General features: G+C 46.9%; 2 protein-coding genes across 5 annotated transcripts; one reads left to right on the top strand and one right to left on the bottom strand.

The window, feature by feature from the left end:
- The first annotated feature begins 884 nt into the window (after nucleotides 1-884).
- Nucleotides 885-7,741, top strand: fntb (farnesyltransferase, CAAX box, subunit beta). Its single transcript, XM_023802344.2, has 12 exons — nucleotides 885-1,119; nucleotides 2,107-2,171; nucleotides 3,483-3,555; nucleotides 3,653-3,744; nucleotides 4,051-4,197; nucleotides 4,399-4,482; nucleotides 4,554-4,640; nucleotides 4,744-4,873; nucleotides 6,334-6,466; nucleotides 6,569-6,680; nucleotides 6,850-6,964; nucleotides 7,436-7,741. The coding sequence occupies exons 1-12, from the start codon at nucleotides 1,021-1,023 to the stop codon at nucleotides 7,544-7,546; spliced, it is 1,248 nt and encodes a 415-aa protein (XP_023658112.1). The 5' UTR covers nucleotides 885-1,020; the 3' UTR covers nucleotides 7,547-7,741.
- Nucleotides 7,742-8,108: 367 nt separating this feature from the next.
- On the bottom strand, nucleotides 8,109-15,290 carry max (myc associated factor X). Of its 4 annotated transcripts, none has more exons than XM_023802347.2 (5): nucleotides 15,101-15,290; nucleotides 14,735-14,761; nucleotides 11,543-11,650; nucleotides 10,101-10,224; nucleotides 8,109-9,466 (listed from the first exon to the last, which is right to left on the bottom strand). In XM_023802347.2, exons 1-5 carry the CDS (start codon nucleotides 15,134-15,136, stop codon nucleotides 9,234-9,236), a joined length of 528 nt encoding a protein of 175 aa, XP_023658115.1. In that variant the 5' UTR covers nucleotides 15,137-15,290; the 3' UTR covers nucleotides 8,109-9,233. The 4 variants fall into 4 exon arrangements, with proteins under 4 accessions (XP_023658115.1, XP_023658117.1, XP_072555345.1 ...); XM_023802349.2 differs by having other exon boundaries at nucleotides 8,109-9,421; nucleotides 15,101-15,281; XM_072699244.1 differs by lacking the exon at nucleotides 14,735-14,761 and having other exon boundaries at nucleotides 15,101-15,281.
- Nucleotides 15,291-16,887: the final 1,597 nt, after the last annotated feature.

The following is a 16,887-nucleotide window of genomic DNA, read 5'->3' as shown; positions in this document are numbered from 1 at the left end:
ATGGACCGTACGTTAGTATCCACTGAACCGAGAATCACACAAGACTATAAGGTTATTTCCTACGGTACCTGCGCCCTGGCTCCTAATCGTCTCTGTAGAAAAGGAAATGTAATACTCGTGAATAATGTAACAGTTCCCCAGACCACCCGTCAATTTTTTTCGCTGCCTGTTCATTAATATATATCTATGGGGTAATACATGACTTCAGAAATAACTAAACACTTTAAAGACTGCTTATTTGAACTGCATAAGCATTACGAGATTTGGCCAGTGTGCTGAGCATGAAAAGCCTGTTTTTAAAAACGCTTGACTTGCTCTTGTTAAAAGATAAGATATTACAGCCGACACACTGAGTGCGTATTAGTTGTGCAAGATAATCAGTGATGTAGCACTACAAAACTGTGTTTTAGACGTGCGCTTGGTTCGGGGTACTAGGCCTATGTCGATTTATGCTGTTATTCGATCATTTTAATGTAAAAATTAACAATTAATTCCTTGTTTGAAATTGCTGAACTAGGCCTATTTTTAAATAACCGTGTCATTTAAACGTGGCGTTTCTATTTACATCAGCATTGTACCGACTAAATACGAAGTATTTTTGTATAGTTACAAGAGTATACTTAAATATCTGGATTGAGAAAAGCAAATTGCCCCCTGCGACCCTGATCAGGATGGAAAGAAAATAATACACAATGATTTTAGATTTAAAGTCAACACTTTTCTTTTTGTTAGCCAGTATAGTAATCATCAGAGATGTAAAATGATCTAGAAACTAACAAGCTGCTCAGCCTAAATGTATTTAAATCCAAAACAAACTGTACTTAAAACGAGTGAAACAACACCCGTCTTTAGGTTGTACAATATGTGCCTGCTGGCTTGCCGTACCCCTGGCTCCGCCAATCAGCGTCCAGTTTCGCAGAAGTGTATGACAGAGGTATTGTAAGGCTGTAGTGGAATAGAAGATTAACTAAAGTGGTCGTTATCCACTGTAGTGTGCTTGTTTTTCGTGTTTTAGTAAGTATGGAGGAGGAAGTAACCCAGTTACGGTGTTTCCGGGAATATCATAAATCTGAGTTATTTAAGGACGACGGCGTGGAGACTGTGACATCAGTCGAACAGGTAGCTTCTTAAAGAGCTAATTAGCTGTCCGCTACCAACTAGTTTGTAAAGCGCAGTTATAATCAAATGCGAAAGCCTGGCTACAGTACGACTGTTCTGCTTTGCCTCGGACATTTTTATGGGAGCGATTTATTTTTATTTTACACGGATCGTTCAGTGCTATTGCTAAAAAAGACTTTCCTGGCAAATCCACTTAGCAGAACCCCGCTGTTAGTGCTCTTGTGTCTCTTGCATGCTACTCTTTGGTCGCCGAGTCTGTCTGTAGGATTAGCGACAGGGTTTCTGATCCATCCAGAGCTGTCAGCTGCTTGATTTACTACTATCTGTGAAATGGTGTGGATGATCACGTGGTGGCTAGCTAACTACCAGTTCTTTAATTTTACTTAATCACCCGGGGTTGACAAAAAAGGGCATTATCACCTCCGGGAACGAGGTTTACCAAAGCTATAGTATGAATTTCTAACGTAACGCCGGCTGATTTACAAAGGGGGGTTATTTAGCATTATTATTAGCAGTTTTCCGACGGGAGACTGCATGCCTGGCAGCCCGTCCCTAGCGGGATTCGAAGCCTTTGCGTTATTAGTTGTATTCAATGAGCAGATAATGAGCAACTACTAAGTTTAGTTTGCATTGTTTAGGCAACCACTTCTACTATATTAATTTGTGTCAAATATATTTTTAATGTAGAATAGTGAAAATTAAGCAAACTTCCATTTTTATGTAAAATTTTTATTTACATGAATTTATTTAGCAGATCGAACCTTTAATTTATTTATTTAGTACGAACCTTGTTCAAGGGCCAAGTGGCGACATCACTGTGTCGCTCATGAGATTTGATCTGGCAGCCTTCTGATCACAGGGCCAATGTCCTAACACTGCCCACCAATTCCACTGGCATAAATGTTAAATGTGTGGTGACTGTGATGAGAATTCACACCTGCATCTTTAAAATGTCTTCAGCGTGTTATAATGTTTTAAATCCAACAGAAAAAAGTGGAAGGCACCATCCAACAAGTATTAAGCGCCTACCTGCAGAATCATAAAATACCACAGTAAGTCTCGTGTTCTTTACAATTTGCTGTTGCTCTTCAAAACCTGAGATGTCATAGCAAAATCTTGTATAATAGTCTTGTATTTTAGTCCCATAATGCACTGGGCCATTTAGCCATATGTGTAATTATACAGAGGTGACCGAAAGACTAATGTAAATAAAGTAGGTCTCCGCAGGGAGCTCAGCCCTCGTGGTGGGATGTTCAGCTTGTACCCATATAAAGCCTCTCATCTCTGGGAGGTGGGAGAAATTTTTGGTAGCATTTTTTTTCCGATTGAGAGCAGAGCACTGTATTTCACAAGGCTGCTGTTGGCAGTGGCTGAGGACGACAGGTATTAAAATCTTTTTTCTGTGTCCTGAACACACTGTGTGTTCTACAGCTAGTAAATGCCTGAATTGAATTAAAAATAGTCACAACTGGCTTTTTCTGCAAGGGGTTGAGGGTGTGTTATTTTCAGAGTGGATGGCCTGTTTATTTCAGTTGCTCGTCCTGTCTGGTAATGTACCCCAACCCTGAAGCTTTTCCCAGATTTTAAGGTCACCCTGTGTACTTTAAAGCACATTCCATCCTTCTGTTATTGCTCATTAGTTATCCCAGTGCGTTGGCATGATTCAGGAGGTTTCCATGGCAACACTAGGGCTTAACGTCGGTGTTGAGTAGACATTACTGACAGGTTATGAGTCATACATGACTGGACCTTATATTGTGTTAGTTTGCTCTGCTTTTACAAGGTACACTGGACCTTCACCCATGTCCACGGAGGTGCAGAATAGGGCCATAGATTAGTGAAAGGTCCAATTACGCAAACCATTTTTTATGTTAAATTTTATTTACATGTATTTATTTAGCAGGACTCGGTGGTGACATCACTCTGTCACTCATGAGATTTGATCAGTACGTGGTCAACAAGCACAGCAGGCTGTTTGTTCACTTGGGATCTTTGGAGTATTTATTGAGCCTAATTAAGAGGGTCTCCCTGCTGAAGGCGACCCTGCTACTGGTTGTGCTGGTTCTGTCCCGTGTCCTGAGGCACCCCAGTGGGGCTCTGCAGGGTGCCGCTGCGCAGCATCACATTTCTCCATCCTGTCCGTCCGTGCCCCGCCCAGTCTGTCCTTGCCCCGCCCAGTCTGTCCTTGCCCCGCCCAGTCTGTCCTTGCCCCGCCCAGTCTGTCCTTGCCCCGCCCAGTCCGTCCTTGCCCCGCCCAGTCTGTCCGTGCCCCGCCCTGTCCATTCATGTCCCCCGCCTTGTCCATCCGTGCCCCACCCTGTCCGTCTGTGTCCCAAACTGTCTCACTCCACTTTCTTCTCCAGGCCTGAGCTTCTGAGAGATCAGCACTGTGCTTATCTGAAGAGAGGACTACGCCATCTCTCAGATGCGTATGAGGTACGTGCTTGTGGGTCTGCTGCGTGCACCCGGCTGGGCCCAGTTTCCTGCTGACCGGGGCCGGTTTCCTGCTGACTGGGCCTGGTTTCTCCTCTAGTGTCTGGATGCTAGCCGGCCCTGGCTTTGCTACTGGATCCTGCATAGCCTAGAGCTGCTGGACAAGCCTGTGCCCACCTCCATCTCCTCAGAGTGAGTCTGCTGCCAGCAGCCACCACGCCAGTCATCAGATCTGTGTTGAACAAGAATAGTTTGTCCATTCATTGAAAGGATTTGGTTTCCTGAGTGCCCCGCCGCCACCTCTTGGCCCTGATTGGCTGACGTGGGGACGGTGCGGAATGTTGCCGGGCAGACTTTGTGTGCATATACCAGTGGTCTGAGCCATGATGTCAAATTTGCTGTAAAGAAATGTAAAGCCTGGCTGTAGCCTGGGAAGGGGGTGGAGTTTGAGAAGATGGTCCAGTAGGAGCACAGGCCAACTGTCCTACAATCTTTCAGTGTCTGCCAGTTCCTGGCGCGGTGCCAGTGCCCGACAGGCGGCTTTGCCGGTGGCCCAGGTCAGCAGGCTCACCTGGCGCCCACGTACGCGGCCGTCAACGCCCTCTGCATCATTGGCACTGAGGAGGCCTACAGTGTCATCGACAGGTAGGGTGCATATTTGCCGGTTTCAGGGAAGCACTACTCGCACAAACGATGACGTTGCCAGGGAGTCCACCGCCTGACAACTCAAAGGTTGTGGGTTCATATCCCATGGACCTGCATTCTCTGACACGAGTGAGTGAGGGGCCCCTTCTGGGGTCACGCAGATGTTTAAGAGGCTGACTGGCTGCACCCCCCCCCCGGTAGACAGAAGCTTCTGGAGTTCCTGTACTCCGTCAAGCAGCCCGACGGCTCCTTCGTCATGCACGTGGGCGGCGAGGTGGACGTCAGGTGAGTGTCCCGCCCCTCCAAGCCCCACTGGACGTCGAAACGCAGTCTGAAGCTCCCGTGTCCCTTTCCAGGAGCGCGTACTGCGCGGCCTCAGTGGCTTCCCTGACGAATATCATTACCTCCACGCTGTTCGCCGGGACGCCTGGCTGGATCGTCAGGTGGGGCAGCCACTTGTTTGCCGGCTAGCAGGTTGTGCAGAAATCCCTAAAGGTTTTTGTTACGGGACAGCCCAGCCTGATGGGGTGCCCTTTCTTTACACAGCTGCCAAAACTGGGAGGGGGGTCTGGGCGGCGTGCCAGGCCTGGAGGCTCACGGTGGGTACACCTTCTGTGGCATGGCGGCCATGGTCATCCTTGGGAAGGAGGACATGCTGGACCTCAGAACCTTGCTGGTAAGCGAGCCGGTCCCCCAGCCTTGTGTTTCATGGCACTTTTCCACTGGCATACAGGAACCAGGCTGTACCCAAGCTGTACCACAAAGAGAGACTAGTTACAGTGCGGCTCCAGCTCGCTCCGATTTTCGGCTCCAGCTCGCTCCGGTCTTCGGCTCCAGCTCGCTCCAGTTTTCCACTGCAGCAGGGTTGGCACGGTAAAAGCGTTGCTGAGTTTGGAGAACGACAGTCGCGTAAAACCGATGATGTGCTAATTTCTGCTAGCACATGAATTGCTGTGTTTATGTTTGCATCAAATCCTGGAAGAATTCGCATTAGATTGCGTAAATTCGCAGAATCCTTTCCATTCAGCTGTTCTGTAGTACTTTTTCCAAGTAAGTTCTGAGTTTGAGAATGCATCAATACGGCTCCTGGTGCAGAGAAGCTAATAATGAATTATATACAGAATATGCCCATTTTGCCTTTAGATAATCCATGCATATCGATGCAGAACACCAGTATCTCCATGCATTTCGACCAATCAGATGGTGGTGACACAACCAGCTTGGTTTTGTCACATTTTCGGCCCATGTAAGCGTGGGTACGGTTCATGTAATTAAACTCCTTCTCCTGTAGTTTTATTTTCATCTTTAAGGTGACAAGGGAGAAATGTTTATCCTTATCAGTAAGCATGATGAGTATTAATCACTCCAGAGAAAAAAAAATCCAGCTATAGCCTTACTGGATATTCAGTCTATTAGCTCTGATTGGCTGATAGCACCACAGCTGTTAATGGTGTGATGAAGTACGATCTCTCCTTAAAGATAAGAGCCAACATCACACAGATCTGCTCTTTAAAGTGATGCCGATCTCAGTCCAGACTTTTTTTTTTTTCCCCCCTCATCATCTGTTTTGCTACTATAATCGCAATGCCAGAAAATCTGAAGTTTGACAGCAGCAGGGCTGATGTAACGTCCCTTCAGGAGTCATATCCACACCGGGTTGGCTGTTTGGGTTCCCCTGCTGCGGGGCTCGTGGAGGGGTCATGGTTTCCATAACGGTGCCTTTGGAGTGGGGGCAGGCTATCCCCCGGTGGATTTCCGGACGTGGTCGCGCTCGAAAGCCAGCAACGAGAACAGCCCATTCATAAGGTCGTCTGGACGGAGGATTCAGGATCGTATCACGGTTAGCAGGAGCGCCCCTGGCTTGGTAATGAGGACGGGGGCACTCCAGAGAGGGGGCAGGGCAGCCTCTGGCCATTTCCAAGCCTGGCGTCCATCTTGCAGGCCTGTTAAATTCTTTTTTTGAAAATAATTACTGGAATGCAAAATGGTCTCCCTCTCGCCGTAATTCAGATCAGAGATTGTTTTTCATTTTACATAGTATGTGTTGATGAAGAGCAAAAAAACAACCACTAGTGGTTAGACTGGTTTCAGCCTTAGACCCCTTTCTAACTGTGACCCCCCCCCACCCCCCCCCAGCGCTGGGTGGCCAGCCGGCAGATGCGCTTCGAGGGGGGCTTCCAGGGACGCTGCAACAAGTTAGTTGACGGCTGCTACTCCCTCTGGCAAGCAGGCCTGCTGCCCCTTCTACACCGAGCGCTCTATAAGGAAGGTAGGCCAACTGTTTCTCTGTTTTTTAACTTTGTTGCCAGGGAAAATGTGCCCCCCCCCCCCAAAAAAAAAGAAAAATGGTAAAGGTGTTTTGGGGTTGCAGGTGAGCTAGCCCTCAGTCAGGCCAGCTGGATGTTCGAGCAGCAGGCCCTGCAGGAGTACATCTTGCTCTGCTGCCAAAACCCTGCCGGTGGCCTGCTAGACAAGCCTGGAAAGTGAGTAATAGTGCCGCCCTGGTGGCTGCCTTGCTTCTGCCCTCAAGTATTCTGCTATCCAGCCCAAATGCTCTGTAGGGCTTTTACAGGCCTCTGAACTGGCAATATGATACCAGCTATGTAATCAGCAAGTCAGTTGCACATTTTTTTTCTGTTTATATCCAATCAGATCCAGGGATTTCTATCACACCTGCTACTGCTTGAGCGGCCTGTCTGTAGCCCAGCACTTTGGCGGTCGGGATGTTCACCTGGAGCTGGTTATCGGAAAGGATGACAACCGCCTGGTATGTTATGCATTCTCCTCTGACCGAGAGACTTCGGGGGAGAAGCTGGAAAATTTTAGCAAACCGGTTAAACGAGATCTGCCCCCCCACGTTTGTAAAGCACTATTCAAAGATAATCTGACTGGGAAAAGTCATCTTTAGATTAACTGATACTCGCATGCCTTACTGGTATGAGATGAAGTAGAGAAGATATTACACCAGGGGTCTCCAACTCCGGTCCTGGAGAGCTACTGTCCAGTAGGTTTTCTATCCTACCTGGCTTCTGATGAGCCACACCTGTTCTCAGGTAAATACCAGGGCCAGGTATGATAGAAAACCTACAGGATAGTAGCTCTCCAGGACCGGAGTTGGAGACCCCTGTATTACACATTCAAGCACTGCTTATCTCTCGGCTTGTGCACGAGCCCAACGCCCCGTCCTTGAACGTGACTCCATGATGCTGAAACCGGGGCCCCTCTTTCTCTGCACCAGGAGCCGACGCACCCCGTCTACAACATCTGTCCTGAGAAGGTGACTCAGGCCATCACGTGGTTCCAGCAGCAGGCCGTCCCCATGCCCAGGGAGCCGGCCAGCACCTCCTAGGTCCCCGAAGCCTTTTTTTTTTTTTTTGCTCCCCTGATTTTTGCTACAAACTTTGTACAGAAACAGGTGCCACTTTTCAGAGGCACCAAGAATCCACTTTCGTCCAGCTCTGAACACAAAGCACCCCGACTCCAGCTGAAGAAAAAAATGGAATGTCTTTATTTTTAGTTACTAATAAAAGTTCAAATGTTCTGACTCTGTGTGAGCTTCAAATGTAAAAGCTCCTTCAATGACATTTTATATATATATATATATACATATATACACACACATATAATACTAAAAATATTGCAGTGGAGAGACAGTTGTAGACCAACTGAGTCTGTTCCTCGAGTGTCAAGTTTGGATGCCAATAAAATAGGGCAACATATAGCAAACAGATAATATTTTCAGGAAGAAGGGATCTTCAGTACCTCCTTTAGATGGATGTCTAGCTGGTAGGCAAGGGGGGGTAACATGCTATATAGGAAACCTGCCTGACTGCCCCATGAATCGCCCTGGACTGTGACAGCAGCATCATTGCTGCAAACCCCACCCCCCCCTCACAAACAGGACGGCACGCTAAAGGATAAAATAGCTTTTATTTATAGTCTCATAGTAAAGGTAAGCCTTAACTTGCAAGACAATTGTCGGCAGTATGTACAACATACCTGTAATTTCCATGGAATGGAATCAGAGGAACAAAAGACCAATTTCATAAACACTACGTCCTAATAATGGAAACACACACCCCAAGGCTTACGAAAGCGTCCTGGGGTTTTTAATATATAGAATTAAATCAGCAACATTGAGTTTACAGTGTAATGCACAACACACTGGTGGACAGTTTTTTTTTTTTTTCTCCTTTAATAAAAATAAAATAAAGGTTTACTATTTTAAACTGCATTGCTGTAACATTCAATATCTATTTCATCATTCTGGGAAACTACACGTATTTTTATTATAGGGCCTGTTCACAAAGAAATTCTTTTAAAACTTATTGGTGAACCTGTTGGAAAGAAACGAATGCAATTAAAATTTTTAACCTAAAGGATTCGGCCATCTAACGCCATTCACTATCATAAGCTAACAGACAAAATACAATACAATTCTGGAGGTTGGTACAGCGTACGACGTTTCATATTGGGAGTTTTTTTAAATTTATTTATTTAAAGATGGAAATCTACAGCCGTATGAAAAAGGCTTTAAAAGTGGGCTGCCAGTACAAACACTCAGTTACTTTCACATTTTTCATGGAAAAGAACAAGATCTAAAAAGCAAGACTTCCCCACAGACGGTTTTCCCCCCTATAGTGTTCATTTTAAAACATTTTAAACAGGTTCATATAATTTATCAAATAAAAAATAAAGTACTTTCGTTTTTGCCTTTTTCTTTTTCCCCGAGCAGTCCAAACTTCCATGTCGGATTATGATGATTACTGAGGTGACGAAGAGCAGAGTCCTTCAACCACAAAGCTGCCGCACTTCTGGATCGTCAACGTTGCTGAGACGAATTCGGAGGACGGGGGGGGGGGGGTGTGGGGTGGAGGGGCAAGAAGCTTCAGGATCTCTTGCTATCTTTCTCATGGGTGTCCCTCCCACTCCAGGGCTGGGGGGGGGTTCAAGCAAGGGGTGGGGAGGAGAGAGAGAGGATGGGTACTGGAGAGGGATGGAAAAGGGGGGGTAGAGGGGTGGGGGGGGAGGGCACACTAGCTGGACTCCACTCGTTGCTTCTTCCTGGGAGACAGCTCCTCAGGCTCAGACTCGGAGCTGGAGTCAGAGCCGCCGTCGAAGGCTGACACGGTGCTGCCCTTTGGGTTGGTGTACAAGGAGCTGTCGTTGGAGGGGTAGCTGCCCTGAAGCTGTGTGGTGCCCTTGGCTTTCTCCAGGGCCCGGACTGGCGGCGCCCATCGAGGCAGACAGACAGACAGACACCCAGCCGCTGGTTAGACACCCAGCCGCTGGTTAGACACCCACACCTCCACGGCACACGAACACAACACCTCCCCACATCCATCAGGTACAGCTCTAACTGTATGGATAACTGGCGACAAACTGGACCCACTGTATGAGGGTTTATTACTGCTGTACGCCACTGGGTATCAGGCTAAACCCACTGATTCCCCACTACACTGCAGGGTTCAAAGCCTCATTTTTCCATCTCAAAGTCCGGGGATGTTTCTCAATACCAAGAATGCAAAGATCGTACTTGTGGTCTTGGCAAGACCGGTCTTGCTAACTTCCAAGAACAAACTTGGGGCGCAATGAATCATGGGACTGGTCTCGTTCGGCCAGGATGCAACTGATGTATCCTTGACTTTTGGGGCAGGGCAAGGATGACATTCAGGGATTTTTACCATTCTCTGTAGTTCTGTTCTTGAGAACTAGAACTGGTCTTTGGCAATAGAACATGACAAAACGGGTACACAAAAACACAAGTACGATCAAGTACACATATCGAGAAACACCCCTGTTTTGGTCATTAGTGGAGGATTCCAGAGGAAAACCCTCACATCTGTCAGCTGGGACTCCCCACACAGGACACACGGTCACTGACCCCCCTACCCCGCACTCACCCTGCTGCTCGAGGAGGGCGTTCTGCCGCTTCAGGTCGTCGATGTCCTGCTGGTGTGTGTGGTTTTTTCGTCTCATGTACTGGATGTACTCTGTGGCTTTGTCTAGGATCTGAGCTCGGGATGCCTGTCAGCAACAAGGCATCGAGTGAAACGAGACTCAGTGCCGCACTGCCTAAGACTCACATGCCTAAGACTCACATGCCTGGATTGAGATAAGAGTCACTGACTGTTCAAAGAGTGAAAGGTTGTAACGTGATCTGGCCACTTCAGAAGACACACAAACCCCTTGGCTGATTCCCCGTAATACTGGTCCTTATGTCATTGCTCTTTTGTCCAAGGACAGAAAAATGCCAGCTAGACCCAGTCTGGCCCAGATCCCTAAGCTAGGGGCTCAACTCCCTCTGGATCTGAACCTCTAATGCTGCATTCCTAAGAACGTACCCTGCAAACAGGAAGTTAGGGGTTTGGTCAAAATAGCGACAAGCTGTGACAAGTTTCCAGGACAGCGGACAGGAAGTCACACCGCTGAACGAACCTGAATGCCCTGCGACTCTCTCTAACTTGAGAAGTATGTGGGGGGGGGGGGGGGGGTAGGAGCAGGAGCAGTGCCCGTCTGTAAATATGGGTGATGAAAGACCCTGGGTCAACTAGGTCTGAGGATACCGAGTGTGGACAGCCTCCCCCCCCCTCCGCCTCATTCTGGGATCCATGACACCACCATTTTCCCCCTCCCACCCTGCTCTTCCCCACCGTTCGCTGGCTCCGGCCGCTGCGTCCAGATGGTGCCCCCCCCCAGTCCGAGGTTTGGGCGACAGCATGCTGCCGCTGACGGCAGGCTTTGGGGAAAATGAAAGCTTGCTGTATGTGGGCAACCGCATGTTAAAATGCGAGAAAACACAAAGTCAGTGGAGGGGGGAACAGGGGAAAAACCCCCACAGAGGATTTTATAAGGGCAGGGGTGGGGGGGGGGGGATGTCACAGCGAGGCTCCTGTTGACTGTGTGCCCACGCCGTTCTCAGGGAAGCCTGAACCGAGTGTGCAGCGAGGCATGCTGGGATACGCACGCAGCAGGAAGGTGGGAGGGAGCTAACTGCACCAAGCTTACATCTGCACACTCACTCCTCTGCCAAAAAAAAAAAAAAGATGCAAGAACCTGCAACATAATGCTAGCGCTAAAGCTGCACTGGGGCTAGATCAAAACAAGGAGTAAATTCTGATATGCAGGATCTTTTAGTACTCTGACTGTCATTAAATGTAGACACCAAAATATAGACATTTAAAAATCACATTTAATAACAAAAGACTGAAACAGAATGAAAAGAATGAAAAGCATTTCAAGTAGAATTAGAATAATTAGAATTACAATTGTCTTCCCTACAGGCAGGCAGACAGACAGAGAGGCAGGCGGAGACAGAGAGGCATGGCTACTCCCCCCCACCAACCTTCTCGCCCTGCAGGGCCGGTACTGAGTCCCGCAGGCTGTGGAAGCTGTCTTTGATGTGGTCCCTGCGCTTTCTCTCCAGGGCGTTGTGGTGCGCCCGTTTGTCCGCCTGCAACGAGAGCACCACAGCCAGGTCAGAGGAGGACTGGTCCCCCGTGTGCGAACCCCAACCCCAATCAGAGGGCCGTTTGCATCCCAGACGAGACGAGCTGGGATGAAACCAAAGCAGGTCGGCGTTTCAGGACCCATTTTCCCCAAAAGCCTCGCAGTTGCTGCGACGGTCGTGAGCCTCGGCGAGATCACGACCGTCACGGCACCGCGACACTTACAAGAAATGCACCCCGGTCATCTAGTGACCGAAGACCAGAACCACAGCTGTAATGAAACACCCTCACGTCATCCAGTCATTTCTCTATACAGTCAGCCCTGGAATTTTATCAGACCAGACTTCAGCCTCACTGCTGTGAGTCACGTTCCTCACCTGCCATTCCAATGATTCAACTTACTATTGACACATGATTCTGTTCCCAGAACAGCAATTTCACCAGTTTCACTTTAAGAAGCATTCATGCTTATCAAGTACAGAATTCTCTTCTTTTTTTTTTTTTCTATCCGACGGGGGAGGAAGTGTGTTCATTTGGCACCTTTACTTTAAAGATCGAAATATTCTTAATCCCAGTTTTTGCCACCCTTCCACATGATTATTAGAGCGTATCATGATCCATGCAAAAACCCATTTTCATCTTTCGGTCCAGCTGTGGTTACCAGCAGAGCTCTGGGTCAATCATCACGACCTGCAGACGAGCACAAAGGCTGTACTGGCAAAGCTGGCTGCAGGCCCGACCGGCGTGATCATTTGAACGGGTAACCAGCGGTTTTTTATACCCGCAGTGGTCACACGACAGAGGCTTCTGGGGGGGGGGTTGCAATAAAGTCGTGCATATTTGATTCAAAATGAAACCGCATATAAAGCTTTCCGTCAACAGCACTAATCTAGTCACTGCTCAGAAATTCAGATAAAAGAGCGTGACTGGGGCTATGACATCTTCATACCTTAAAGCACGTAACTATAATAACAAGACTGAGTCAACGTGACGTAGAGCAGAGACACTACCTGAGGTCAGCTACACCCTGAGGCAGTGGCCATCAACAACAGCAAAGAGAGGGAAGCACAACAGGAAGGGCCTCTACCCAAAAACAACGGCTGGCCGTCCATATGCCAGCTTGGTTATCGTACAGGAGGGGGAGCGAAAGATTTTGGGTTTAAGTACAACTCCAGGTATCTGTATCAAGAAGTTTGGGGGGTGGGGAGGTGGCTTTTCAGACATCTCTTCAGCTGGCAGCAGTAACTGCCTTGTTCCAAGAGTTTTCGTCCACCGATAACTGATTCACACCAATCATACAGCTACGGCAACAGGCATGAACTGTATTCAAGCTTAGAACAAAACCAAAACAAACACAAACACAAAGTGTCTCCTTTATTATCCCTTGTAGCTGGGCGATGCCAGAGAGATAAGTCGCGTGTCACTGCACATCCAGGACCTGCCCTCCTCCGTACAAAACAAGATGTGAAGATTACACAACACGGCAGCCAGGCCCAGGGACAAGCAAACGAGCAGCAATTCTGCGCCGCCTGGAATGCAGCCAAACACGTCAGCAGCACGTGTGTAATTGTGTGGCGGATGCCAATATGGTTTAGTCCTGCTGCTGGCATCCATTGGCCAAAACCGATCTTAACTATGACCCTTAAGAGCCTGTTGAGGTAAAACCCAATATGTGGGGGGGGGTGTATCCAAGGACAGGGGGGCAAAACATCAACACCCTCAGCATCTGCATTAGTGGGCTAATAATCGGAAAAGGGTGAATGAAACACCAGAACAGCCACATACTTCCAAAAATTTCCCCAAAACGCTCACTACGGTAAGGCCATTTTTATCCCCCTCCCGTGGAAGGCACCCCAACGTCACACAGCTCGGACACCGCCCCGCGGGCATCCAGCCTGCCAGGCAAACCTCTCAGAATCGCCTTCTACATGGTAAAACGCAAGGACTGACGCCGGGCACCAACACACCCTTAACATTTCAAATGGTCAGCCAGCGCAGGAACCTCGCTGGGGTATAAAGACGGCAAAGGTCACGGAGAGAGGAGCAAGCTTTGTGCGAATGGAGAAGGACATTGATGGATTTAACCAGGCCATGTTAGCCATGCATAACGTAAACAAGCACTATCTGGACTCTCACGCGAGGACATGGAAGCGGGTGGAACGGCTGTTTACTGCAGGTCTGCATCCTGCATACATGCAAAAAAAACAAAAAAAAAACAAAACAACCGTGCTTTACACAAGGAGAGAAAGGTCTGATTTGATCAATTAAATTGCTCGCCCAAAATAAATGGAATCCCACAAAATTATAATTTTTTATAAATCTCAGAATAGAAACACATATTTCTCGGTACACTGCCCCCGCACCTTATTCAACGTGCGATATTTTGACATGCCAGATGGAGGACCTGCAGAAGGGGAACTGGGATATGAAGTTGCAGTTTAATCGGAGGGGAGGGGGGGGGTTGCATTTCTCCAGCAAAGCCAGTTACGTCACTGCTCTCTGCAAGCTGCCCGTCCTCACATCCTGAACACATGCGCTTTTTTGAAATCGCGTCTCTCTCTCTCAAGCATAAAAAGGGGGGGGGCGATTAAACATGTGTGCCGATCCGTGACCAGAGCCGCCGCGTATATTAACAGTGTAAAAATCTGGTAGCTAATTTCGTCTAAATATAGAACGCGCTGTGACTTCTGGGATGGGATTACCCCTTCATGCATATGAATGCATTTGTAACAATAAAACATCCGTGGATTTGGGAAAACACTGCAGGATATGCTCACGTAAAAATGGTGACACATCCGACTGCACCGCTATGATTAAAACTTCTCTCTTTTTCATGCGTGGTTGTTTCCCACAGTCACATACACCTCCGCAGTGGCCTAGCTAGCCGAAAGGAAAACCTGAGTCGTGCAACGACAAGAATGGATCCAGCCCAGGCTGATCTTCGGTTCCGGCCCTCTTGCTTTGCAAGTACAGCATCCTTTCCTCGTTTGACAACTTATATCCTGTTACCCACCCGGAAATAATTTCCAAGCACTGGCAAGTTTCATTATTATTTCTAAACGGGACAAAACGCTCAGCAAATTACGCACCACTGAGTGAAACCTCGATGATTCTTCCTGGAAAAAAAACAGAACAGAAAAGTGCAATTGTATAATTGTGTGTAGCTAAACTAAAGACTCCTTAATCATTTTTAAATGATTATATACTGCTATATTAATCTGACTAAATCTAAAGAAGGTATCTAATTAATCATCAACAGTTAATTTCACCTTATTTCGCCGATCACTCAACTAATCACCCGCTAGTTAGCCAGCTAGCAGGAAAACAGGCAACCACCCAGTAGCAAAGGCTCAAAATACTGAATACACAAGGCATTTGTGTTTAATTTTGGTTGCTAGCAGGCTAGTGTACGCTAGCAGTGTGTAGCAAGTCCGAAACAGAAAACGTATACTTACGTCGCTATCAACTTCGATATCATCGTTGTCACTCATTCTTCGGTAAAATGCCTTATTTAAAGGAAGGCTAAAAAGAAACTGAACAAATAAGCGAATCTCTTGGTGTACGGACGAAACGAAATCAACGGACCACACGTGACTCGCCTACACACGGACATTTACAATCCACGATAGGCCTATGCGACGGCCACTCGATATATGGGAATTGTAGTTCTAATATTTCTACTTTAAGTATTTGTCTCTTATAGGTGAACTATATTTCCCATATGTCCTCGAAATTGGACGCTTCCGAGGGACGTAAAAACAATTCCCCCATTGAAGAAAACTACCGGGAATTGTAGTTTAAATTGATGAAACCATTAGAGAGGCCATGATGGAGACACGTGGATAGTTGTTTCATAGCCAAATTGGAACTGCCAAGACCGCGACGCTTGGCATTGTACTTCACTGGCAGTATCTTTCAGTCTACATCTGACCACATCAATAGAATTGACTTTACATTCTTCTGTAATACAAAAAAATCTAGGTGACATCACCTAAATTAAAAGATGAGGCATACATTCCACTGTATACAGAACCCTATTTTTTATCAAATACATACAATTTGAGATAAAAGGTTTGTAAACCATTTGGGATTATCAGGATTTCCTTATAAAAAGCTCCTAATATGTATTCTGATCTTTATAAATACAGATGTTTTCTGTTAGTTTAATCAAATTCAAGTTCAGGTGTTCAATCAGTAGTGCATTTGGTTTCAGCTCTCCTGAGTGTGTGTGTGTATAACATTTTTGGTTATCTGCTTCTCACAACAGAATTCTGTTGAAGTGCAATAAGACCTTATCTGAGATTTCAAAGTATGTCAGAAAAACAGTTGGTGAAGTTGCCAAACTTTGGAAATATAAGAATTTCTAAGGGCTTAAGCCTCCATCAGTCAACCATCAGGCAGATAGTTTACAAATACAATAAATTCAACACAATTGCTGCTCCTACTAAGAGTAGGCTAAGAGTAGGCTAAGAGTAGGTGTCTTACAAAGATCAGTGTAAGGGCATGCAGTCGAAACCCCAAACTAGTAAAAAGGAAGCCTTGGATGATAGCTAGGGATCTACAAGCATCTCTCGCAAAACACTAAGAATGCTGTTCATAGGAACCACAAATGGTTACCACGGATGGTTACCACGGAGGAAACTACTACTTTGCAAAAAAAAAAACTGCCCCCCTCAAGACCTGGTTGTCCCACAGCAGCACTGGGTCATGTTTCATGTACAGTTGTGACATTTTTTTCAATGTGCACAGTTTAGGAGTAAATGACACCAATAAAAAAACCTCATCACCTCATTCTGAGTGAGAAGCTTCACGGGAGGAGTATAATGGTGTAGGGCTGCTTTCCTGCCGTGAGCCCAGAACATTCTCAGGGCCAAGTCACAAGTTACGTCAAGAAATTCTACAGTATAATCTCAGTCATCTGTCTATGAATTAAAGCTCAAAGTAGGCTGGGTCATGTGACATGAAAATGATTCATAACACAAGAGTAAATCAGCAACAAAAGAAATGTATTTGTGAATATTCAGGTGAAACAGGGGCGTCAGAAGCATTTTGAATGTGGGGGGGACACACTGGCATAAAACTAATATGTTATGTGAAATGTGGGGGGGGTTACGTCCCCCTCAGATTTAATGGCGGCGACGCCCATGGGGTGAAGGCCTGACCTCCTGGTGCAGAAACAATCGGTTGTAACATCCAGTCCTTCTTTTAATATCCTAAGGTTTGACATGAAAAATGCCTTTCT

The sequence above is a fragment of the Paramormyrops kingsleyae genome, chromosome 14 (genome assembly GCF_048594095.1).
Source record: "Paramormyrops kingsleyae isolate MSU_618 chromosome 14, PKINGS_0.4, whole genome shotgun sequence".
Classification (NCBI taxonomy): domain Eukaryota; kingdom Metazoa; phylum Chordata; class Actinopteri; order Osteoglossiformes; family Mormyridae; genus Paramormyrops; species Paramormyrops kingsleyae.
Note: the sequence above shows the minus strand (reverse complement) of the source record. Positions and strands in the feature narration are given on the sequence as shown.

Bases quoted from the DNA above. Each gene is read 5' to 3' on its own strand.
- fntb (XM_023802344.2), top strand. From the start codon at position 1,021: ATGGAGGAGGAAGTAACCCAGTTACGGTGTTTCCGGGAATATCATAAA. The intron at 3,556-3,652 runs GTACGTGCTTGT...TTTCTCCTCTAG, and splicing joins ATCTCTCAGATGCGTATGAG to TGTCTGGATGCTAGCCGGCC. The intron at 4,641-4,743 runs GTGGGGCAGCCA...TTCTTTACACAG, and splicing joins ACGCCTGGCTGGATCGTCAG to CTGCCAAAACTGGGAGGGGG.
- max (XM_023802347.2), bottom strand. From the start codon at position 15,136: ATGAGTGACAACGATGATATCGAAGTTGATAGCGAC. The intron at 14,762-15,100 runs GTAAGTATACGT...TTTTTTTTCCAG, and splicing joins ATATCGAAGTTGATAGCGAC to GAAGAATCATCGAGGTTTCA. The intron at 9,467-10,100 runs GTGAGTGCGGGG...GTGTCTAACCAG, and splicing joins CGCCCTCCTCGAGCAGCAGG to CGGCTGGGTGTCTGTCTGTC.